Consider the following 25,518-nt stretch of genomic DNA (forward strand, 5'->3'; position numbering starts at 1 on the left):
AGGTGGATTACCTATCAATTTATTTTTATCTAGTGTAAGCATGAGTGATGGTTGGAAATAGGCCAATTAGTCATTTTTATCTCACGATCGACGGTTATTTGCATTGTGCAGACGACATTCTTAGCTTTGCTCGTATATCACTTTGTCAGTTGATGGTGCTAAACAGGTTCCGCTGTAAAAGTTTAACGTACAGGTGGAAGTCACCTGACGACACAGCTGTATTTTGTTCCACCTAGCGGAATCTTCAGCTGTGAGGTTTTAAATAACCGGTAACAGGAAATAACTTAGCATTTCATGGCAGCTGGTGTTACCTCAGGTTTGTTACTATACACAGGTGTAAGTTTGGTTGCATATACGCGAGTTGTGGCGCGTGATGTTGGTTGCATACATCACCGATTATTTCGTGTTTTTTAATGACGTGGTGACGGTCAAAGATTTCCTCGTTTGTTTCTCATTTATTTCCTCGTTATTTCCCTTCCTCGAATCGTTGCAGTTTTCAGTTGACTATTTTGGTTGCCTTTTTTTTTTCTTTAGTTTAGTTCTTTCTGTTGACTCTCAAATGTCCACCGTCGTTGACAAAATGACGTCACAAAATCTTTATATTTTGTTGTATTTTTAAAATTTTTCGTCCTCTAAGTACAATTTTGTGACTTTTCACTTGCTTCGAGCCAAGTATCTAACCACCTAAGATGGAGTTATTTTGACGAATGTCTGATTTCACGTTTTTTTAACTTTCGCAGCTCATAGAATACGAAAATATGGACTTCCCGTTTTCGTCTATCTCGCTGTGACAATTTACTAGAAGCTTCAAACCTGCTAAATCGATCACTTTGACTACTCAAGACCTTGTTGATGGTATTGTCTAAAGAAAATTATTACACAAATTGTTACTGATAAATTTGTGAGATGCATGGGATGTTGGGAACAAATTAAGTAAATATATTGTTATGTGGTGTTATGAACTAAACAGAAACGCTTCAAGTCTAAAGTAAAATATTTTTGACTCGATTTATAATTTTATTTCGATTTTATTTTGCCGTTTAATTGTAGATTATAAAATTTATACAAATTTTTGAATTTTTCATGAAATTGGGTGGTCGTTCGAGCCGGGTTTTAACCGAAATATGTTGCATTTTATTTTAATTTTTACTTAACGAGAGTAAAAATTATTTTAAAGAATTTGAAAAGCGTGATCCCTCTCCGTATTTTCTACAAAGTTTGAGAGGATCTTGGACCCTCCTACGTCTTTTTGTAAATGATATGGAAAGCTCAGGGGGGGCTGGTGTTTTATTTTTGAAAGAATCTTGCTGACGACTCGTGTTTTTTTTTGTTTTTGGAAAAGTTTGAAAGACTTTGGGGACCGTTGATTTTTCATCTTTGAAAGAATTTGTAAGAATTTTGAGGGCACCTAATGTGTTTTTTTTATGTGAAAAAACCTTGCCCCAGGTGTTTTATTTTTGAAACAATCTCGGGAACGCCTGGTGGTTTTTTGTTTTTGAAAGAATTTGAAAAAATCTTGGGTTTTTTTTTTTGTAAGAATTTGAAAAAATCTCGTGGATGCCTGGTGGGTTTTTTAAAGAGTTTGAAAGACTTTTGGAGATCGTTGGTGTTTCATGTTTGAAAGAATTTGTAAGAATCTTGAGGATACCTGATGTATTTTTTATGTGAGGGCCCAGGTGTTTTATTTTTGAAAAATCTTGGAGACCCTTGGTGTTTTTTTTTTATTTTTGAAAGACTTTTGGGGACCGTTGGTGTTTCGTCTTTGAACGGATTTGTAAAAATCTTGGGGGCACCTGATGTGTTTTTTTATGTGAAAAAGCCTTGGGGCCCCAGGTGTTATTTTTTGTTTTGGAAAGAGTTTGAAAGATTTTTCGGGACCGTTGGTGTTTCATTTTTGAAAGATGAAAAGATCTTGGGAATTTGTCTTTTTCTAAAAATTAAAAAAAAAATGTGGACATCTGCTGTTTTTTTTTTTTTGAAAGAGTTTGGAACACTTGGGGGCTGTTGGTGTTTCATTGTAAATAATTTGTAAGAATCTTGAGGGTACCTGGTGTTTTTTTTACATGAGGGCCCAAGTGTTTTATTTTTGAAAGAATCTCTGGGACCGTTGGTATTTCATTTTTGAAAGAATTTGAAAAGGTCTTGGGTGTTTATGTGTTTTTTCTAAGATTTGAAAAAATCTCGGAGACGACTGTTTTTTTTTTGTTTTTGAAAGAGTTTGAAAGACTTGGCGACCGTTGGTGTTTCATTTTTGAAAGAATTTGGAAAAATCTCATGGACGTCTGATGGGTTTTTTTTGAAGAGTTTAAAAGTCTTGGGGTTCGTTGGTGTTTCATCTTTGAAAGAACTTGTAACAATCTTGAGGGTACCTGATGTGTTTTTGGTTTTTGAAAGACCTTAAAAAAATCTTGGGGGGCATTGGTGCTTCATTTTTTAAAGAATTTGAAAAGATCTTGGCTGTTTATGTGTTTTTTCTAATATTTGAAAAAATCTCGGGGACGCCTGGTGTATTTTTATTTTTTTTTTTAATAAGAGTTTGAAAGACTTCTGGGGACCACCAAACATGTTTCATCTTTGAAAGAATTTGTAAGATTCTTGTGGGTACCTGATGTGTTTTCTTTTATGTGAGGGCCCAAGTGTTTTATTTTTGAAAGAATCTCTGGGGCCGTTGGTATTTCATTTTTGAAAGAATTTGAAAAGATCTTGGGTGTTTATGTGTTTTTTCTAAGATTTGAAAAAATCTCGGAGACGACTGGGGTTTTTTTTTTGTTTTTGAAAGAGTTTGAAAGACTTTTGGCGACCGTTGGTGTTTCATTTTTTAAAGAATTTGGAAAAATCTCATGGACGGCTGGTGGGTTTTTTTTTTTTTTTGAAGAGTTTAAAAGTCTTGGGGTTCGTTGGTGTTTCATCTTTGAAAGAACTTACCTTAAAAAAATCTTGGGGGGCATTGGTGTTTCATTTTTTAAAGAATTTGAAAAGATCTTGGCTGTTTATGCGTTTTTTCTAATATTTGAAAAAATCTCGGGGACGCCTGGTGATTTTTTTTTTTTAATAAGAGTTTGAAAGACTTCTGGGGACCACTAAACATGTTTCATCTTTGAACGAATTTGTAAGATTCTTGTGGGTACCTGATGTGTTTTCTTTTATGTGAGGCCCCAAGTGTTTTATTTTTGAAAGAATCTCTGGGGCCGTTGGTATTTCATTTTTGAAAGAATTTGAAAAGATCTTGGTTGTTTATGTGTTTTTTCTAAGATTTGAAAAAATCTCGCAGACGACTGGGTTTTTTTTTTGTTTTTGAAAGAGTTTGAAAGACTTTTGGCGACCGTTGGTGTTTCATTTTTGAAAGAATTTGGAAAAATCTCATGGACGTCTGGTGGGTTTTTTTGAAGAGTTTAAAAGTCTTGGGGTTCGTTGGTGTTTCATCTTTGAAAGAACTTGTAACAATTTTGAGGATACCTGATGTGTTTTTGGTTTTTGAAAGACCTTAAAAAAATCTTGGGGGGCATTGGTGTTTCATTTTTTAAAGAATTTGAAAAGATCTTGGCTGTTTATGTGTTTTTTCTAATATTTGAAAAAATCTCGGGGACGCCTGGTGTATTTTTTTTTTTTTTTTAATAAGAGTTTGAAAGACTTCTGGGGACCACCAAACATGTTTCATCTTTGAAAGAATTTGTAAGATTCTTGTGGGTACCTGATGTGTTTTCTTTTATGTGAGGGCCCAAGTGTTTTATTTTTGAAAGAATCTCTGGGGCCGTTGGTATTTCATTTTTGAAAGAATTTGAAAAGATCTTGGGTGTTTATGTGTTTTTTCTAAGATTTGAAAAAATCTCGGAGACGACTGGGTTTTTTTTTTTTGTTTTTGAAAGAGTTTGAAAGACTTTTGGCGACCGTTGGTGTTTCATTTTTTAAAGAATTTGGAAAAATCTCATGGACGGCTGGTGGGTTTTTTTTTTTTTTGAAGAGTTTAAAAGTCTTGGGGTTCGTTGGTGTTTCATCTTTGAAAGAACTTACCTTAAAAAAATCTTGGGGGGCATTGGTGTTTCATTTTTTAAAGAATTTGAAAAAATCTTGGCTGTTTATGTGTTTTTTCTAATATTTGAAAAAATCTCGGGGACGCCTGGTGTATTTTTTTTTTTTTAATAAGAGTTTGAAAGACTTCTGGGGACCACCAAACATGTTTCATCTTTGAAAGAATTTGTAAGATTCTTGTGGGTACCTGATGTGTTTTCTTTTATGTGAGGGCCCAAGTGTTTTATTTTTGAAAGAATCTCGGGGGCCGTTGGTGTTTCATTTTTGAAAGAATTTGAAAAGATCTTGGGTGTTTCTGTGTTTTTTCTAAAATTTGAAAAAAATCTCGGAGACGACTGGGTTTTTTTTTGTTTTTGAAAGAGTTTGAAAGACTTTTGGCGACCGTTGGTGTTTCACTTTTGAAAGAATTTGGAAAAATCTCACGGACGTCTGGTGGGTTTTTTTTTGAAGAGTTTAAAAGTCTTGGGGATCATTGGTGTTTCATCTTTGAAAGAACTTGTAAGAATCTTGAGGGTACCTGATGTGTTTTTGGTTTTTGAAAGACCTTAAAAAAATCTTGGGGGGCATTGGTGTTTCATTTTTTAAAGAATTTGAAAAAATCTTGGCTGTTTGTGTTTTTTCTAATATTTGAAAAAATCTCGGGGACGCCTGATTTATTTTTTTTTTATATAAGAGTTTGAAATACTTCTGGGGACCACCAAACATGTTTCATCTTTGAAAGAATTTGTAAGATTCTTGTGAGTACCTGATGTGTTTTTTTATGTGAGGGCCCAAGTGTTTTATTTTTGAAAGAATCTCTGGGGCCGTTGGTATTTTATTTTTGAAAGAATTTGAAAAGATCTTGGGTGTTTATGTGTTTTTTCTAAGATTTGAAAACATCTCGGAGACGATTGGGTTTTTTTTTTGTTTTTGAAAGAGTTTGAAAAACTTTTGGCGACCGTTGGTGTTTCATTTTTGAAAGAATTTGGAAAAATCTCATGGACGTCTGGTGGGTTTTTTTTTTTGAAGAGTTTAAAAGTCTTGGAGATCATTGGTGTTTCATCTTTGGAAGAATTTGTAAGAATCTTGAGGGTACCTGATGTGTTTTTGGTTTTTGAAAGACCTTAAAAAAATCTTGGGGGGCATTGGTGTTTCATTTTTGAAAGAATTTGAAAAGATCTTGGCTGTTTATGTGTTTTTTCTAATATTTGAAAAAATCTCGGGGACGCCTGATGTATTTTTTTTTATAAGAGTTTGAAATACTTCTGGGGACCACCAAACATGTTTCATCTTTGAAAGAATTTCTAAGATTCTTGTGAGTACCTGATGTGTTTTCTTTAATGTGAGGGCCCAAGTGTTTTATTTTTGAAAGAATCTCGGGGGCCGTTGGTATTTCATTTTTGAAAGAATTTGAAAAGATTTTGGGTGTTTATGTGTTTTTTCTAAGATTTGGAAAAATCTCGGAGACGACTGGTTTTTTTTTTTTGTTTTTGAAAGAGTTTGAAAGACTTTTGGCGACCGTTGGTGTTTCATTTTTGAAAGAATTTGGAAAAATCTCATGGACGTCTGGTGGGTTTTTTTTTTTGAAGAGTTTAAAAGTCTTGGGGATCATTGGTGTTTCATCTTTGGAAGAATTTGTAAGAATCTTGAGGGTACCTGATGTGTTTTTGGTTTTTGAAAGACCTTAAAAAATCTTGGGGGGCATTGGTGTTTCATTTTTTAAAGAATTTGAAAAAATCTTGACAGTTTATGTGTTTTTTCTAATATTTGAAAAAATCTCGGGGACGCCTGGTGTTTTTTTTTCTTTTTGTAAGAGTTTGAAAGACTTCTGGGGACCACCAAACATGTGTTTTCTTTTATGTGAGGGCCCAAGTGTTTTATTTTTGAAAGAATCTCGGGAGCCGTTGGTGTTTCATTTTTGAAAGAGTTTGAAAAGATTTTGGGTGTTTATGTGTTTTTTCTAAGATTTGAAACAATCTCGGAGTCACCTGGTGTTTTTTTTGTTTTGTTTTTGAAAAAGTTTGATAGACTTTGGGGACCGTTGATGTTTCTTCTTTGAAAGGATTAAATGAGAATCTTGAGGGACCTGATGTGTTTTTTGATGTGAAAGAACCTTGGGGCCCCAGGTGTTTTATTTTTGAAACAATCTCGGGAACGCCTGGTGGTTTTTGTTTTTGAAAGAATTTGAAAAAATCTTGGGTATGTTTTTTTAGAATTTGAAAAAATCTCGTGGATGCCTGGTGAGTTTTTTTAAAGAGTTTGAAAGACTTTTGGGGACCGTTGGTGTTTCATGTTCGAAAGAATTTGAAAATCTTGGATATTTGTTTTTTCTTTCTAAGAATTTGAAAAAATCTCATGGACGCCTGGTGTATTTTTTTTTAAAGTGTTTAAAAGACTTTTGGGAATCCTTAGTGTTTCATCTTTGAAAGAATTTGTAAGAATCTTGAGGGTACGTGATGTATTTTTTTATGTGATGGCCCAGGTGTTTTATTTTTGAAAGAATCTCGAGGGCGCCTGGTGTGTTTTTTTTTTGTTTTTTGAATGACTTTAAAAGAATCTTGGGGGGCGTTGGTGTTTCATTTTTGAAAAAATTTGAAGATTTGAAACAATCTCGGAGTCGCCTGGTGTTTTTCTTTTGTTTTGTTTTTGAAAAAGTTTGATAAACTTTGGGGACCGTTGGTGTTTCTTCTTTGAAAAGATTAAATGAGAATCTTGAGGGACCTGATGTGTTTTCTGATGTGAAAGAACCTTGGGGCCTCAGGTGTTTTATTTTTGAAACAATCTCGGGAACGCCTGGTGGTTTTTTGTTTTTGAAAGAATTTGAAAAAACCTTGGGTATGTTTTTTTTTTGAAATTGAAAAAATCTCGTGGATGGCTGGTGAGTTTTTTTAAAGAGTTTGAAAGACTTTTGGGGATCGTTGGTGTTTCATGTTTGAAAGAATTTGAAAATCTTGGGTATTTCTAAGAATTTGAAAAAATCTCATGGACGCCTGGTGTATTTTTTTTTTGAAAGAGTTTAAAAGACTTGGGAATCCTTGGTGTTTCATCTTTGAAAGAATTTGTAAGAATCTTGAGGGTACCTGATGTATTTTTTTATGTGAGGGCCCAGTGTTTTATTCTTGAAAAAATCTCGGGGGCGCCTGGTGTGGTTTTTTTTGTTTTCTGAATGACTAAAAAAATCTTGGGGGGCGTTGGTGTTTCATTTTTGAAAGAATTTGAAAAGATTTGAAACAATCTCGGAGTCGCCTGGTGATTTTTTTGTTTTGTTTTTGAAAAAGTTTGATAGACTTTGGGGACCGTTGGTGTTTCTTCTTTGAAAGGATTAAATAAGAATCTTGAGGGCACCTGATGTGTTTTTTGATATGAAAGAACCTTGGGGCCCCAGGTGTTTTATTTTTGAAACGATCTCGGGAACGCCTGATGGTTTTTTGTTTTTGAAAGAATTTGAAAAAATCTAGGGTATTTTTTTTTTAAGAGTTTAAACGACTTTTGGTGTTTCATTTTTGAAAGAATTTGAAAAAGTCTCATGGACGCCTGGTGTGTTTTTGTTTTTCTAACATTTGAAAATGCCTGGGTTTTTTTTTGTTTTTGAAAAAATTTGAAAAGATCTTGGGTGTTTATGTGTTTTTTAAGATGTTGGAAGAATCTTGTCAAAAACAAACAAATTTTGAAAAGAACTTAAAAATCCTCAGGGGCCGTGTATTTTATTTTTATGATTGACGATTTTAATCTCTATCTAATTTATAAGAAAGTTCGTTTGTTTTTTATTCTGGTACTTATTTTAATACAATTTAGCTTTTATGTACTACAGATTGAATCAATAAAAAAAAATAAATTTGCTCTTTTTGGAAGAATTTTGTTAACAACTTTTTAATTTTGTTTTATTTGCTTGTGCAGGTAAGAAGACGACCCCGACCTCTTCCATAAGCGAATCGAAGCCTAAACGAATCCCGTCAGTACTCAAAGACAAAAAACAGCCATCCAAAGGTGAGTTATGCGCCTTCTCTAACGAACGTAATAATACATAATTAATACCTTGCAACAATGGAATAATATTTTAACAATGGCAGTAACACTCTTAAGCGTCCGCGGGTGAAAACGTGGGAACGTTATTCAACAAATTAATAAACGAAAAACCGTACGAAAAATGCAATTAACGCAGTTCAGTTTCTTTCCCTTTGAATTTATCGTCCAAAAAAATACTAGACAATAGTGCAGTCACTTTTACTTCGCGTTATTGTTATAACCCGCCTTAAATTCCGGTATTTAACCAGAAGCCATTGTTTTTCGCCGGTTTATGTAAGTGGAAGATAAAACGTTTTTTGTGTCGAACGCTTCCCTTACGCAAGAGATTGCACCGATAAGACGATGCAATTCTAAGCAAAGGTCGATCATTTTCTCTTCAAGTAGCGACTCTCCTATTTAGATTAAAAGCACGGTTCCGACCTCGATTTCGTAAATTTAGGATAAATATAGCTCAAATTAGTTCTACGCCACTGCTCCGAATTATTAAATTGGTGATATAGCTAGAGCGACGCCTACACAGACGAAAGTACTCGGAGAAAGGTACTAGTTAATTGTTTTGTTTGATGTGTGGCAATAGCACGAAAATGAATTAAGTGGAAATGCGAAGGCGACGCGCCAAAATTTTTTTAACTCAGAATGTAAACCAAAGCGCATAATTATCATTTTAATTCGTCTATAAAATTGCGTGGGACGGTGCCATAGGCACTTTTTTTTCAGGAGTGTCCTCCGAAATAAACTACTTACACAACGCCCGTTCACATTTCGCGTCTGTTCCGGCACTAGAAAAATTTATGACGTATTTATCAGATGTTAAATTGGTGTGAATTGCGGGCGATTCTCGAGTACCGTCCGTTATGGTTGTCAGAAAATTTAATAAGAATATGGATATGTTAATGAGGGTACTTTTACTTTCTACGTCGACGGAACCGCGGTTCGTCTTTAATTTATGTGTTCATAATTTAGATAACCGAAAGTGGTTGACCTAGGTGATAAATACGCGTTAACAGTAAGTGCGAAGGTGTGTTGAGGCGAATTTGCTACCAGAAGTAACGTTTTCCGGGGAGGTTTCGCTCAAAATTAAATTGAGGATGTGTTTTTTAATGAATATTGATGCGTGTTTAAAGTAGGTTTTATGTGACATGGAATTTAAAAGCAACGATTTCTTATAGCCAAATTATGTCATTTAGATTTAGCGTCCATCGCTGAAACTTTCCTGAAAACAGTTGTTAAATTTTATGTCTATTACGAATATCGTGTAGACGATCAAAATTTGACTAATAATCATCCATACCAACAATTTGTTGACATCATCTCCAAAATTTACAGTAGTAAATATTATTTAAATTTTATAAATTTGAATTTTTATCCTAGGCATCCAGATTTTTGGAGAAAAAATCAAAATTACAACATCTTGCAATTTAACTTTGAAACTGTTCTGAAAATTTGAAAACGTTTCAGGTTACCTTATTAAAACAAAAAGCAAAATGTAACCCCGCCCATCCACCCTATCTCAATTGTAATGTTTTTTTTATTCTTAGAAACTTAAAACACGCTTAAAATGGTAAAAAATTAATCTTTGGCTTTAATTTTTTCTTAATATACGTAATATTCTTTGAACAACACGATACTCAAAAACATGTTTTTAATTTCTGGTGGAGAAGTAACGATTTTGCAGTTAAGCTCCGCCCTCTTGCTTCACGATCAATAAAAAAATCATCACAATTGCGAGAGGGCGGGTGGGCGGGGCAAAATTTTGCCTTTTTTTCTCGACATGTGTAGACTTAGGTATTTCTATAACAAGAAACTTAAAACATGTCTAAAATGGTCCATTTTTGCAAGGAAATATGAATTTTGTAATTATGGGACAAAGCCTAATTGCAAAATCGATATTTCCTAATCCAAATTCTCCATTTTAAACATGTTTTAAGTTTCATGTTGGGAAAAGAAGTCTACACATATTGAGACAACAAGGCAAAATCTAAGCCCGCCCACCCGCCCTATCTCGATTGTGGTGATTTTTTTATTCGCCGTGAACCAAGGGGGCGGAGCTTAACTGCAAAATACTTATTTCTTTACAAGAAATTACAAAGATGTATCATGTTCAACGAATACTATGTACTTATATTAAGAATTTTTTTTTACACCGATGTATATATATATATATTTCGATTTTATGATTTCTTTGGTTTTCGATATCTCTAATTTCTCATTTATACCATTGTTTGATTTTTCAGTTTTCCAATTTCTTGATTTTGTTTTCGACTTTTGAATTTTTCGATTTTTCATTTTTTTAATTCTTTGATTTTTCAATTTCTAGATTTTTAATTTGTTGATTTTCCAATGATTAGATTTATCAGTTTCGCGATTCCTAATTTTTCAATTTTTCCATTTCTCAATGTTACAGTTTTTGTGTTTTCACTTTTTCAAATTTTCGATGTTTCAGTGTTACGATTTTTAGGTTTTTGAATTGACAATTTTTCGATTCTACAATTTTTCCTATTTTCAATTTTTCAGTTTATCTAATTTGAATTTTCCGATTTTTCAAGTTGTGAATTTTTCGATTTTTCAATTTTCTATTTCCTGAATTCTTCGATTTTTCTAGATTTATTTGTCCATTTTTCAATGTTTAGATTTATTAGTTTCCCGATTCCTAATTTTTCCATTTTTCTGTTTTTTAATGTTACAATTTTTCATCTTTTCACTGTTTCAATTTTTCGAAATTTCATTGTTACCACTTTTAGGTTTTGGATTGACAATTTTTTGATTTTAACATTTTTCGTATTTCCACTTTTTCAGTTTACCAAATTTTCAGATTTTTCATATTTTCCATTTTTTCAGTTCTTCGATTTTTCTATTTGAAGACTTTTAATTTGTGGATTTTAATATTTAAATTTATCAGTTTCTCGATTCCTAATTTTTCAATTTTTCCTTTTGTAAATGTTACAATTTTTCGTTTTTTCACTTTTTCACTTTTCCAAAGTTTCTTCAAGGTACGATTTTTGGATTCACAATTTTTCGATTTTCCGATTTTTCGTATTTTCAATTTTTGATTATTCAATTTTTCAGTTTATTGAATTTTAATTTTTCGATTTATCAATTTTTCAGTGTTTAGATTTGTCAGTTTCCCTCCCGATTCCTAATTTTTCAATTTTTCCATTTCTCAATACTGCAATTTTTGGTTTTTCACTTTTTCAAATTTTCGATGTTTCATTGTTACGATTTCTAGGTTTTTGGTTTGACATTTTTTTTATTTCAACATTTTTTGTATTTCCTCTTTTTCAGTTTACCGATTTTGAATTTTCGGATTTTTCAAAATTCGAATTTTTCGATTTTTGGATTTTCCATTTCTTCAATTTTTAAAATTTTCGAATTTTCAATTTCTAGATTTTTGATTTGTCGATTTTTCAATGTTTAGATTTATCAGTTTCCCGATTCCTAATTTTTCAATTTTTCCATTTCTCAATATTACAATTTTTCGTTTTTTCACCTTTTCGATTTTTGGATTTTTCTTTATTTAAGTTTTAGATTTTGTTTTTTTTGGCAACTTTCAACTGCTCAATTTATCTGTTTTTTGATTTTTCACTTTTTAGATTTATCGGTTCCTCAATTTTTAATTTTTCGACTTTTCAAAATTTTTCTCTTTTTCGTTCCAATTTTGTGATTTTGAGTTTTTCGATTGTTAATTTTAAGTTTCTCGATTTTTCAATTTCTCGGTTTTTAATTTGATGATTTTCCAATGATTAGATTTATCAGTTTCCCGATTCCTAATTTTTCAATTTTTCCATTTCTCAATACTGCAATTTTTGGTTTTTCACTTTTTCAAATTTTCGATGTTTCATTGTTACGATTTCTAGGTTTTTGGTTTGACATTTTTTTTATTTCAACATTTTTTGTATTTCCTCTTTTTCAGTTTACCGATTTTGAATTTTCGGATTTTTCAAAATTCGAATTTTTCGATTTTTGGATTTTCCATTTCTTCAATTTTTAAAATTTTCGAATTTTCAATTTCTAGATTTTTGATTTGTCGATTTTTTAATGCTTAGATTAATCAAGTACCCGATTTCTAATCTTTCTTTTTTTCCATTCCTTAATATTACGATTTTTCGTTTTTTCACCTTTTCGATTTTTCAATTTTTCTTTATTTAATTTTTAGATTTTGTTTTTTTTTTTGTCAACTTTCAACTACCCAATTTATCTATTTTTTGATTTTTCACTTTTTAGATTTATCGGTTTATCATTTTTTAATTTTTCGACTTTACAAAATTTTTCTATTTTTCGTTCCAATTTTGTGATTTTGAAGTTTTTCGATTGTTAATTTTAAGTTTCCCGATTTTTCAATTTCTCGGTTTTAAATTTGTTGATTTTCCAGTGATTAGATTTATCAGTTTCGGGGTTCCTAATTTTTCAATTTTTCCATTTCTCAATGTTACAGTTTTTGTGTTTTCACTTTTTCAAATTTTCGATGTTTCAATGTCACGATTTTTAGGTTTTTGAGTTGACAATTTTTGGATTCTACAATTTTTCATATTTTCAATTTTTCAGTTTATCTAATTCGAATTTTCCGATTTTTCAAGTTGTGAATTTTTCGATTTTTCAATTTTCTATTTCCTGAATTCTTCGATTTTTCTAGATTTCTTATCCATTTTTCAATGGTTTAGATTTATTAGTTTTCCGATTCCTAATTTTTCCATTTTTCTCTGTTTTTTAATGTTACAATTTTTCGCTTTTTCACTTTTTCAATTTTTCGAAATTTCATTGTTACCATTTTTAGGTTTTGGATTGACAATGTTTCGATTTTACAATTTTTGATTAATAAATTTTTCAGTTTATTGATTTCGAATTTTTTAATTTTTCATTTCTTCAATTTTTAAAATCTTCGAATTTTTCAATTTCTAGATTTTGAATTTGTCGATTTTTCAATGTTTAGATTTATCAGTTTCCCGATTCCTAATTTTTCAATTTTTCCATTTCTCAATGTTGCAATTTTTGTTTTTTCACTTTTTCAAATTTTTGATGTTTCATTGTTCCGATTTTTAGGTTTTTGGATTGACAATTTTTTGATTTTAACATTTTTCCTGTTTCCACTTTTTCAGTTTACCGATTTTGAATTTTCAGATTTTTCAAATTTCGAATTTTTCGATTTTTGGATTTTCCATTTCTTTAATTTTGAGATTTTTAATTTGTCGATTTTTCAATGCTTAGATTTATCAAGTTCCCCATTCCTAATTTTTCAATTTTTCCATTTCTCAATATTACAATTTTTCGTTTTTTCACTTTTTCGATGTTTCAATTTTTTTTTATTTAATTTTTGGATTTTGTATTTTTTTTCAATTTTTTGATTTTTCAAAATTTCTCTATTTTTCGTTCCAATTATGTGATTTAGGCATTTTTTGCCTTGTTGCTTAATATACATAGTCGTCTTTTCAGAACAAAAAACTTAAAACATGTTCAAAATGGTAAATTCTTGTAGACAAATATGGATCTTGCAATTAAGCCCCGCCCCCCGATCTGACAACGAATTAAAAATTCGTTACAATTTTTTCTTAATATACATAGTAGTATTTGAACAACACGATACTCGAAAACCTGTTTTTAATTTTTCGTCGAGAAATAAGGATTTTGCAGTTAAGCTCCGCCCCCTTTGCTCACGACGAATAAAAAAAAATCATCACAATGGAGAGAGGGTGGGTGGGCGGGGCTACATTTTGCCTTTTTTTTATTAATATGTCTAGACTTATTTTGACAACAATAAACTGTGTCAAATTCCCTAATTTACTAGTACATCTCTGGAGGCTCTACCTCGGCCAATCCCCAACTTTATTCTTCTTCACGCAAAAATTTCACAAGATTGCTTTATTCACTTAAGTATTTTACGATCACCTTTACGAGCCCCTCGTAAAAGTTAAATGCCCACTCTGTGCATTCAAGAAGTAGAAATAATTACACACTTCGAAACAAAGTAACTTTCAATAAAAATTAAGTTTTATGATGTTTCAACCTATCAATAAGCGTTTCAAGGTTTTTGACATAAATAAATGATCATTATTTTCAAAATTATTAGACGATTTTAACGTTAATAATATTAGGCGCCAATTAAAATATTATCAACGGCGTTTGCGAAAAATCTTACGTAAAGAATCTGTAAACTGATCCGTCTAAATCTACTAATTGGGTTCGAAAGTCTGGAACCATTACACTCACGAGAATTAACATTGAATAACCACATTAATAAAAAAAAATAACGTTTTAAGGACGCAAAGTACTATTTTATTCCACACATCGTACAACCTTGACGAGCGAATGTATGAAAAATTAATTTTCTGTTTGAGTAAGGTGTGCACGTAATCGCCGTATTTTTGTTTTTCTCACTAATAACCGCTTTTCTAACTTTCATCATTATTGGTGCCAATACACTCGAAATTGTGTGAAAATGTAACCCGTGTCGAGTAATATGTTTCAATAAACTTTCACGAACAATTTTTGTGTCACTGCGATTTTCCTGCAACAACAATGGGGCGCTTCGTCGCCTGGAATCACCCCACTATTCAGTAAAAAATAGATGCAAAAATTTAAGAAATGATTGATGCGCAAAATTCGAAAGCGTTCATCATCCAAATCAAGAACTTGATATATTAGAGAGAATGTTGATGTTTTCGCAATTAATATACGTGAAAATTATCTAATAAACAAAAGCGGCCTATCAATGCGTTAAACTAATTTGCAAACTATGCAAAAATTTTCGTTGTAGTGAAAACGTGTCATACGTCTCCTTCTTCGTTTATCTTCGGTTCAAGATGCAATAATAATAATAATTAACTTTCTTATGCAGAAAAAAGCGAACCTAGGCTCTGCATGCTTAAGCACTTATCAGTCTCTAACATCTGTTTTTCTCTCGCATGCACGATTGACTGGTTAATAAATATACACAATTAAAACAGTAGTGAGATTTTCATAAAAACTACAATAGAACCCGGTTTCAGAATCGTTCCCAGCAGTTTCTTGTCGTTTAACTAATACAAGATCGGCGTAAAATTTCACGAATCCCAAAGACAATTCAACCGGTAAATGTAGCAGCTTTGATGATTATGTTATCCATTTTATAAAATTTTCATAAAAAACTAGTTCAAAGTGAAATCTGACACAGATTTCTTGGTAATTAGCTCGGTTGCTAGTGGTGGATTTTAATTATTAATGGCTGCAGACATGAGGCTTTAGCCACCTCATTAAATCACCATATGGATTATTACGCGTCTTAAATCCAAGAGGAAAATTAATTAAGCTCACTGAAAGCCTAAGTCCGATTTATTGTGGTCGTTAATTGAGAAAATTACGCTCACATGTGTTCGCGCTATTAGCAGCCGATATCGGTTTTCTCTGCTAGGAAGTTTTCAAAATTTCGGAATTACATAAAATGACTGCATCGACCACCTGTTACGCACTTAATTATGTAATTAAATGGCACAGATGCACTCGAGGCGATTTTCAATATTTTCCATAGACGCTAAAAAGGTTGTTGCTCTTTGACATTACTTTCCAAGTTTGTTTTTGCCCGGTAATCACTTACAGATGTGGTCGCGATCTCCCCTTTTCATTAATCATAAATATTCGGGCTTCGGTCTGTTATTAGCAAAAATTAAACTTTCGTTTTATGTTGTTAAATATTGGAAGCGATTGTTATGATCTAGACCTTCAGCTAATCGCATTTTTATTAGGTATTAGCGGAGTTAATGGCCGTGAGACAGCGACTTCCTGCGAAAAGGAAGATTTTAAAAAACAATTTAGAGAGATTATTATTACAAATTTAAATTTTTAAAAGAGCGCTTTCGCGCGCTTAGGTACTCTTTCGGATTTGCATAATCGCGGTTTCTTAATTTGTTACTAGACAAACGTTACTCAAGAGACTTCTTGATATATCAAGTTAGGTAAAACTACACGCGAAGGAAGGTGGCTGAGCAAAAAATCTAAGCTACCAAGAAAAACAAAGCTAGTAAAAAAATTGTGGAAGGTTATTTTGACAGACCTTCCTCTATAAAGTGGCGTAATTAACATCCCCCCAACCCCTACGTCTTTAAATATGAAATATATTTAAAGCGGATAACTAACGGGAAAAAATTTACACAATTTCAGTTTCTCAGTATGTGCAAAATGTTGCCCCGCCCACCCACCCTGTCTCAATTGTGATGATTTTTTTTTATTCGTCGTGAGCTAAGAAGGCGGAGCTTAACTGCAAAATCCTTATGCCTCTACGGTAAATTAAAAACATGTATTGTTCAAAGAATACGATGTATATTAAGAAAAAGTGGAAGCCAATGATTAAGCCCCACCTTTACCTGCCCTGATGTAAGTACTTAATGAAGTTTTCATTCGTTGGCGGACCTAGGGGCGGAGCTTAATAGCAAAATCCATATCTCCCTACAAAAATTTACCATTTTAAACCTGTTTTAAGTTTCTAAGAAAAAAAAAAAAAAACATTACAATTGAGACAGGGTGGGTGGGCGGGGTTATATTTTGTCCTTTTTGTCAATATACATAAAATTCTTTTGATAACACGATACTCAAAAACATGTTTTTAATTTGTTGTAACGAAAAAAGTATTTTGCAGTTAAGCTCCGCCCTCTTGATTCACGGCGAATAAAAAAATCATCACAATGGCGATAGGGCGGGTGGGCGGGCTTACATTTTGCCGTGATGTTTTAATATGTGTAGACTTTTCTTCACAACATAAATCTTAAAACATGTTTAAAATGGAAAATTTGTCTAAGGAAATATCGATTTTGCATCCGCCCTATAATTGTAGAGTCCATATTTCCTTGTAAAAATGTACCATTTTAACCATTAAGTTTCTTGTCATGAAAAGATGGCTATGTATGTTAAGGAAAAAAAAAGGCAAAATGTAAGCCCCGCCCACCCGCCCTATCTCAATTCTGATGATTTTTTTTATTCGTCGTAAGCCGAGGGGCGGAACTTAATTGCAAAATCCTTATTTTTCTAAAAGCGATAAAAAATTACAACCTCAAAATTGACCTGCTTGCTTAAAACAAGAATACATTAAAAAACAGGAAAAAGAAAGAATAGAAACAAATCATCACAATCGAGAGAGGGTGGGTGGGCGGGATTTATATATAAAAATTGTAATGTTGATAAATTGACTTATCGAAAAATTGAAAAGTTTAAAAATTATAAATATGAAACAAATGATAAAATTGTAACATTAAAAAATTGAAAAATTAAAAACATTGAAATCGCAAAATTAAAAACCGAGAAATTGAAAAATCGAGAAACTTAAAATTAAGAATCGAAAAACTTCAAAATCACAAAATTAGAACGAAAAATAGAAAAATTTTGAAAAATCGAAAAATTAAAAATTGAGAAACCGATACAACTAAAAGGTGAAACATCAAAAAATAGATAAATTGAGCAGTTAAAAGTTGACAAAAAAAAATACAAAATCTAAAAATGAAATAAAGAAAGATTGAAAAATCGTAAAGGTGAAAAAACAAATTGTAATATTGAGAAATTTAAAGATTAGGAATCGGGAACTTGATAAATCTAAGCATTGAAAAATCGACAAATTAAAAATCTAGAAATTGAAAATTCGAAGATTTTAAAAATTGAAGAAATGAAAAAATGAAAAATGGGAAAATTGATAAATTGAAAAATTCAAAATCAATAAACTAAAAGATTGAATAATCAAAGATTGAAAATATGTACGAAAAATTGTAAAATGCAAACATTGTCGATCCAAAACCAAAAAATGGTAACAATGAAATTTCGAAAAATTGAAAAAGTGAAAAAACGAAAAATTGTAACATTAAAAACAGAAAAATGGAAAAATTAGAAACTAATAAATCTAAACATTGAAAAATGAATAAAAAATTTAGGAAAATTGAAGAATTCAGGAAATAGAAAATTGAAAAATCGAAAAATTCACAACTTGAAAAACCGGAAAATCGAATTAGATAAACTGAAAAATTGAAAATACGAAAAATTGTAGAATCGAAAAAATGTCAATTCAAAAACCTAAAAGTCGTAACATTGAAACATCGATAATTTGAAAAATTGAAAAATTAGGAATCGCGAAATTGATAAATCTAATCATTGGAAAATCAACAAATTAAAAACCGAGAAATTGAAAAATCGAGAAACTTAAAATTAACAATCGAAAAACTTCAAAATCACAAAATTGAAACGAAAAACAGAAACATTTTGAAAAGTCGAAAAATTAAAAATTGAGAAACCGATAAATCTAAAAAGCGAAAAATCAAAATAGATAAATTAAGCAGTTGAAAGTTGACAAAAGAAAACAAAATCTAAAAATTAAATAAAGAAAAATTGCTAAAATCGAAAAGGTGAAAAAACGAAAAATTGTAATATTGAGAATTGGGAAAATTGAAAGATTAGGAATCGGGAAGTTGATAATTCTAAGCATTGAAAAATCGACTGATTAAAAATCTAGAAATTGAAAATTCGAAGATTTTAAAAATTGAAGAAATGGAAAATCTAAAAATCGAAAAATTCTAAATTTGAAAAATCTGAAAATTCAAAATCGGTAAACTGAAAAAGTGGAAATACGAAAAATGTTAAAATCAAAAAATTGGCAATCCATAAACCTAAAAATGGGAACAATGAAACATTGAAAATTTGAAAAAGTGAAAAAAAACAAAAATTGCAACATTGAGAAATGAAAAAATTGAAACATTAGGAATCGGGAAACTGATAAATCTAAACATTGAAAAATCGACAAATTCAAAATCTAGAAATTGAAAATTCGAGGATTTTAAAAATTGAAGAAATGAAATATTGAAAAATCGGAAAATTGATAAATTGAAAAATTCAAAATCAATAAACTGAAAAATTGAATAATCAAAAATTAAAAATACGAAAAATTGTAAAATCCTAACATTGTCAATCCAAAACCTAAAAATGGTAACAATGAAATTTCGAAAAATTGAAAAAGTGAAAAAACGAGAAATTGGAACATTGAAAAACATAGAAAAATGGAAAAATTAGGAATCGGGAAACTAATAAATCTAAACATTGAAAAATGGACAAAAAATCTAGAAAAATCGAAGAATTCAAGAAATAGAAAACTGAAAAATCGAAAAAACGAAAAATTCACAACTTGAAAAATCTGAAAATCCAAATTAAGAATCGAAAAACTTCAAAATCACAAAATTGGAACGAAAAATAAAAAAATTTTGAAAAATCGAAACATTAAAATTTGAAAAACCGATAAATCTAAAAACTGAAAAATCAAAAAATAGATAAATTGAACAGTTAAAAGTTGACAAAAAAAAACAAAATCTAAAAATTAAATGAAGAAAAATGGAAAAATTTAAAGATTAGGAATCGGAAACTAGATAAATCTAAGCATTGAAAAATCGACAAATTAAAAATCTAGAAATTGAAAATTCGAAAATTTATAAAATTGAAGAAATGAAAAATTGAAAATACGAAAAATCGTGGAATCGAAAAATTGTGAATCCAAAAATCGCAACATTGAAGAAACTGTAAAATTGAAAAAGTGAAAAAACGAAAAATTGTAACATTTACAAATGGAAAAATTGAAAAATTAGGAATCGAGAAACTGATAAATTTAAACATTGAAAAATCCACAAATTAAAAGTCTAGAAATTGAAAAATCGAAGAATTGAAGAAATGAAAAATCGAAAAATTCGAAATTTAAAAAATCCGAAAATTCAAACTGAAAAAGTGGAAACACGAAAAATGTTAAAATCAAAAAATTGTCAATCCAAAAACGTAAAAATCGGAATAATGAAACATCGAAAATTTGAAAAGTGGAAAAACAAGAATTGCAACATTGAGAAATGGGAAAATTGAAAAATTAGGAATCGGGAAAGTGATAAATCTAAATATTGAAAAATCCAGAAATTGAAAATTCTAAAATTTTAAAAATTGAAAATTGATAAATTGAAAAATTCAAAATCAATAAACTGAAAAATTGAATAATCAAAAATTGAAAATACGAAAAATTGTAAAATCGAAACATTGTCAATCCAAAACCAAAAAATGGTAACAATGAAATTTCGAAAAATCGAAAGTGATAAAACGAAAAGTAACATTAAAAACATAGAAAAATGGAAAAAATAGGGATCGGGGAACTAATGAATCCAAACATTGAAAAATGGACAAAAAATCTAGAAAAATTCAAGAATTCAGGAAATAGAAAATTAAAAAATCGAAAAATCCAAAAATTCACAACTTGAAAAATCGGAAAATTCAAATTAGATAAACTGAAAAATTGAAAATACAAAAAATTGTACAATCGAAAAATTGTCAATTCAAAAACCTAAAAATCGTAACATTGAAACTTCGAAAATTTGAAAAAGTGAAAAAACAAAAACTGCGACATTGAGAAATGGAAAAATTGAAAAATTAGGAATCGCGAAACTGATAAATCTAATCATTGGAAAATCAACAAATTAAAAACCCAGAAATTGAAAAATCAAAGAATTAAAGAAATGGAAAATCGAAAAATTAAAATTTGGAAACAAAATCAATAAACTGGAAAATTGAAAAATCAAAAATTGAAAAAACCCTAAAACCATAACATTGAAACACCGAAAAATTGAAAAATTGAAAGTCGAGAAGTTGACAAATTAAAAATCGAAAAACTCAAAAAACAATGGAATAAATGAGAAATTAGAAAAATCGATAAATAAATAAAAAAATTCTTAATATAGGTAAGTACATAATTTTCGTTGAACAACAGGACACATGTTTGTAATTTCCTGTAAAGAAATAAGTATTTTGCAGTTAAGTTCCGCCCCCTTGGTTCACGACGAATAAAAAAAATCACCACAATGGAGATAGGGTGGGTGGGTGGGCTTACACTTTACCTTTTTGTTTCAATATGTGTAGACTTCTTTTCCGAACATGAAACTTAAAACATGTTTAAAATGGAAAATTTGTATAAGGAAAAATCGATTTTGCATTAGGCTCCGCCCCAAAATTGCAAAACCATATTTCCTTGCAAAAATGGACCATTTTAACCATGTTTTAAGTTTCTTGATGTTAAAAGATGGCTATGTATATTAAGAAAAAAAGAAGGCAAAGTATAAACCCCGCCCACCCGCCCTATCGCAAATGTGATGTTTTTTTCATTGGTTGTCAAACCGAGGGGCGGAGACTAATTGCAAAAATTTACCATTTTGAATGTGTTTTACCTTTCTTGTTGTGAAAACTAGACTAGGTACACATTTCAAGAAAAAAGGGCAAAATGTAAGCCCTTGAATGCGGTCCAGACGTCGAGGGTTCGATTCCAAACTTGACGTTTCGGTTTTTTTTTTCTCTTTTTCTCTCGCATTGTGTACTATCTATGTTTATGACGTCATAATCATTTTTTTATTTTTCTCGAAAAGATGAGAATAACAAAAACATTGGATGAAGAAATTGTATTAATGGAAGGAACCCACAAAAGAGATAAATTATTTACTTGACCGCAAACCACGTTGAAAGTACCTTCTCTCACACAAAATCTTGCATAAAGAACCCTATCTACTCTCCTTAATAAATAATAAAGATTTTATCAATCGCAATAATTCTCCTCGCTTAAAAATATTCACCCAGCGTGGCAACCTTTCGTCGTCGTTGCATCACCGAAAAAAATCGTGCCACCGAACCCATCACTTTTCCATCCCAAAAACCAGCCAACACGAATCTACCCATTGCGAAGCCGCTCGGTAAAAGGAAGTCGAGGAAACGCTCGCTTAATTTCCATTAACCACACCATCGACGCCGTACTTGACATCAATTTACTTTTCAACCGTGTTCGCTCGCAGACGGCGATAACCATGACAACAGGTACCACAACAAGGCTACTATCAACCCATTGACGCTCCATCACAACCGTCTCGTCCGTCGCCGCCCTCAAACCGCTCCGCTAACCCTCCGCCAAACCGCCTCCAGCCCGATTAAAATCGAAACAAACGCCGCAATAGAAAGTCCTCTCTCGAAGAAAGTTCACTCCGCTTCCACCTTCTGCGCTAGTCAGTTCCGAACTCCAGCGGCCCGTGCTGCCAATGGGTCCTCTGTACCGGTTCTCGTCGTTGTTCAGTTCCAGTGTCGTGGATGTGAACAACAACCCCAAGATGGGCTTCAGAGGGAAGAAGAGCAAGTTCAGCAGCGACATGGATATTTTCGCGAAGGAGGCCGAGAGGATCAAGACGAAGACGTACATGTGGGCTTCCATCAGGATACCCAAAAAGAACAAAGGTAGCTAATGACAGTTGGTTTGACGTTTTGACGAAAGTTTGTGCGATGACGTTGTCTACGGTCCAGGTTTTGCGGTGGTACTTTTTTTTGAAGAAAGATGAGTTGGAGGGTGAGTGAAGAAAGTCAAGTTTGGGTTTGGAATGAAGGAAATTCAAAGTGAAGGATGACAGTTTGGTTTAATTTGAGGATTTCGCGTTCTACTTGGCAAGCCGGCCTTTTTTTCACGCCGAAGGAGCGCGATAGCATTCCGATTGTGTTGTTACATAAATTAAGAGTTTCTCTGAGGTATTGGTTCTAATTGATTTTTCTTATTTAATTGGACGGAACAGGTGAGGTTCTATTTTATTTTGGTTAAATATCGGAACAAAAATCGACTGTATTTCTATAGCATTTTCTCAACCCAACGTCAAAAAAAAGCGCCAAAGTGACTAGGCAAGCACAACTAATTGTATCAAATTTTTTGCTCGCGCATCAGTGGGTATTTTTTCACTGAATACATTTGAATGTATTTTCGCATAACACTCGTGTTCACAAATTTGGCCAACTTGCATAATAATTGCAATTTGTATCAATTAAGTTCTAATTCAAAGTTTTCTTAAGCAACTAGGGATTTTTTACCCCGCAATTATACCTGTCACGGTTGGCAGACGTGCATCAATAAAAATTAATTTAACACCGGAAGAACAAACACTAGACCAAAGAACGACGAACGTCATCGGAAGTACATATCATTCTCGAAAAACTTCCACACCGTAATTACTATTTCTTGTATATTATTATGTATTTTTTCACACACTTTCTTCATTTTTGCACTTGCATAAGTGCATCGGGTTGTCTATCGTTGAAATGCATGGGAAAAATTCAAACTGACATTGTTGTATTTTCCGGGCTTACGCAAAACTGACCTTGAGTTGGCCAATCGGTGCCGAGTTCTCTGCTAATGTTAGACATGTAAAATCGCGTATACCGTTTGTTGAATTAATGTCACGTTATTGTGCAGATACTCTGAGACACCGGTACTACGGAATGTAGTCTTAATCATGAATGAAAGTTGTGGTTTTACCTGTCGTAATGCAAAAAGCAGAACTGCCTCGTTTTGTACATAGACGCCATACGTTAAACTAGTGAAAGGTGATTTTACTACTACAAATAGAAATAGCCAGACATGCTTTTAGATATCTTTGTTTCACTGTGTGCAATTATTGTTTAACTACTACACTTGAACAGCATGTTGCAGTAATTGATGGTTGTGTTGAATAGGGGGGTTTTATCGCAAGCCACCATTCGAGACTTATCATATTCATGTGTTAGAACGTGACAGGTGACATCTAACGGCAGAAATCGCCGCCTTATTTACAACTATTAATACCCGCATGCGGAAAAAAAATCATAGGTGTTTATTAATGTAAATGGGACTTTATTTTAAGTACGCAATATTATGATTGGTGACACAGAACTAAATACGTCCCCGGTTCAAAATAACGACAAACTAAAAATAAGTTTGCCGAGGCGATTGTTGTTTGTAATTGCACTAAGCTGTTGCTTATTTTTGGCTTTATATAATTATCCGCTCTAAAATTGGTGCGCTGTGTATGTAGCGGTTTATATTGGAGGTATTTTGATCGAATAGCCAGTTTTTTGTGGAAATTACCGGCTAAACAATAAAATTGTTTTTTTTTTGTGAATTTGGTGGGTGCTGCCGTTTTTGTTTTGCCAAGAAATGCGTTTTTTTCGGATTTTGCCAAATGACATGGGATTTGGCACGATGATTGTTGGTTTTGTGTGTTCGGGTTTAATATAGGTGGTTTGTTTCAACTGAGCGGTCGAATTAATTGCTGGGTAAATTATACAGGAAAGAATATAGGAAAAATGTGGTTGAAATATTAAATTCATCATGCTTTCGCTTCCACTAGAAATAATTTTTGTATTTTTTTAATGATTGTTTTATTTTTTTCATCATTTAATTGTAATAAGAATACGATTGTAGTGCTCAATTTAAGAAGCAACATTGTTGCAAACATTTCACTAACGTGTTGTCCCAAGATTTTGATATGTAGCCTAATATAAAATAAATTTCCGGGTTGTATTCGGAAAATAATTACACTCATATTAATTTTTAGCGCAATAATGCGAACATAACTTAAAAAAAAAACATTCCAAGACGAGAAAAGTTCAGTGTGTTTTTATTTATTTCGTGAATTTATTTGTGGTTAATGAATCCGTGGTGAATTTTTATCCTAGTGTCAATTTCTTTATTTTCAATTTTTTGATTATTCATTTTTCCGGCATTTTCGTTTTTTGATTCTTCACTTTTTCAATTTTTTGGCTTTACGATTTTTCAGTTTTTATTTCTCGAATTTTTGATGCTTCGATTTCTCGACTTCTATTTAAATGTTTGGATTTCTATTTTATGATTTCTCGATTTTTCAATTTGTCAGGTTTTTATTTTCTCCATTTTTCAAATTTTTCCACTTTTCGATTTTTCGACTTTTCAGTTTTTCAATTTCTCGATGTTTCGGTTTTTCGATTTCTCGATTTTTCCATTTTTCGGTTCCCCAATTTCTCAATATTTTAGTTATGAGATTTTTCATTTTCACGATTTTTAAATTTTTTGATTACTCATTTTTCCGACATTTTCGTTTATGATTCTTCAATTTCTCCATTTTTTCAAATCTTCGATTTCTCGTTTGTTTTTAATTTTTCTCTTCATTTTTTCTATTTTTAGCGTTTCAAAATTTTCCATTTTTCGGTTTCTCAATTTTGTAATTAAACGATTTTTTGATTTCTTCCATTTTTCAAGTTTTCGAATTCCCCATTTTTCAATTTCTCGACTTTTCGGTTTTTCAAATTTTGGGATTCTAAATTTCCGATTTTGCGATTTTTCGACTTTTCGAGATTCGATTTCCCCATTTTTCAGCTCTTCAATATCTAGATTTCTGTTTTTTCAATTTTTCAATTTTTAAAATGTTCAATTTTTCCATTTTTCGATTTTTCGACTTTTCAGGTTTCCCCGATATTTTGGTTGTTGGACTTTTCAATTTCTCAATTTTTCATTACTCGGTTTTCCGACGGTTTTGTTTTTGATTCTTCAATTTTTTTTAGATTTTTTGACTTTCCAGTTTTTCAAATTGTCGATGTTTCGGTTTTTCGATTTCTCGACTTTTAACTTTTTCGATTTTTTAAATTTTGAAATGTTTGACGTTTCGACTTCTTGATCTTTCAGTTTTTTGACTTTTCGGTTTTAGATTT

At 31.5% G+C, this 25,518-nt stretch overlaps 1 protein-coding gene across 2 annotated transcripts in view; it reads left to right on the forward strand.

The window, feature by feature from the left end:
• The window catches only part of LOC135136145 (centrosomal protein of 164 kDa), a 108,635-nt gene that overhangs the window by 62,102 nt on the left and 21,015 nt on the right, over window positions 1-25,518 (forward strand). For both annotated transcript variants that reach the window (XM_064065281.1, XM_064065280.1), the window contains exon 5: window positions 7,906-7,995. In XM_064065281.1, the coding sequence (XP_063921351.1) occupies window positions 7,906-7,995 (90 nt within the window). The remainder of the gene's footprint in view (window positions 1-7,905; window positions 7,996-25,518) is intronic.

This window comes from Zophobas morio, unplaced genomic scaffold (genome assembly GCF_036711695.1).
Source record: "Zophobas morio isolate AGI-343-1 ecotype UQ-CSIRO unplaced genomic scaffold, CSIRO_AGI_Zmor_V1 ptg000026l, whole genome shotgun sequence".
NCBI classification, from domain to species: Eukaryota; Metazoa; Arthropoda; class Insecta; order Coleoptera; family Tenebrionidae; genus Zophobas; species Zophobas morio.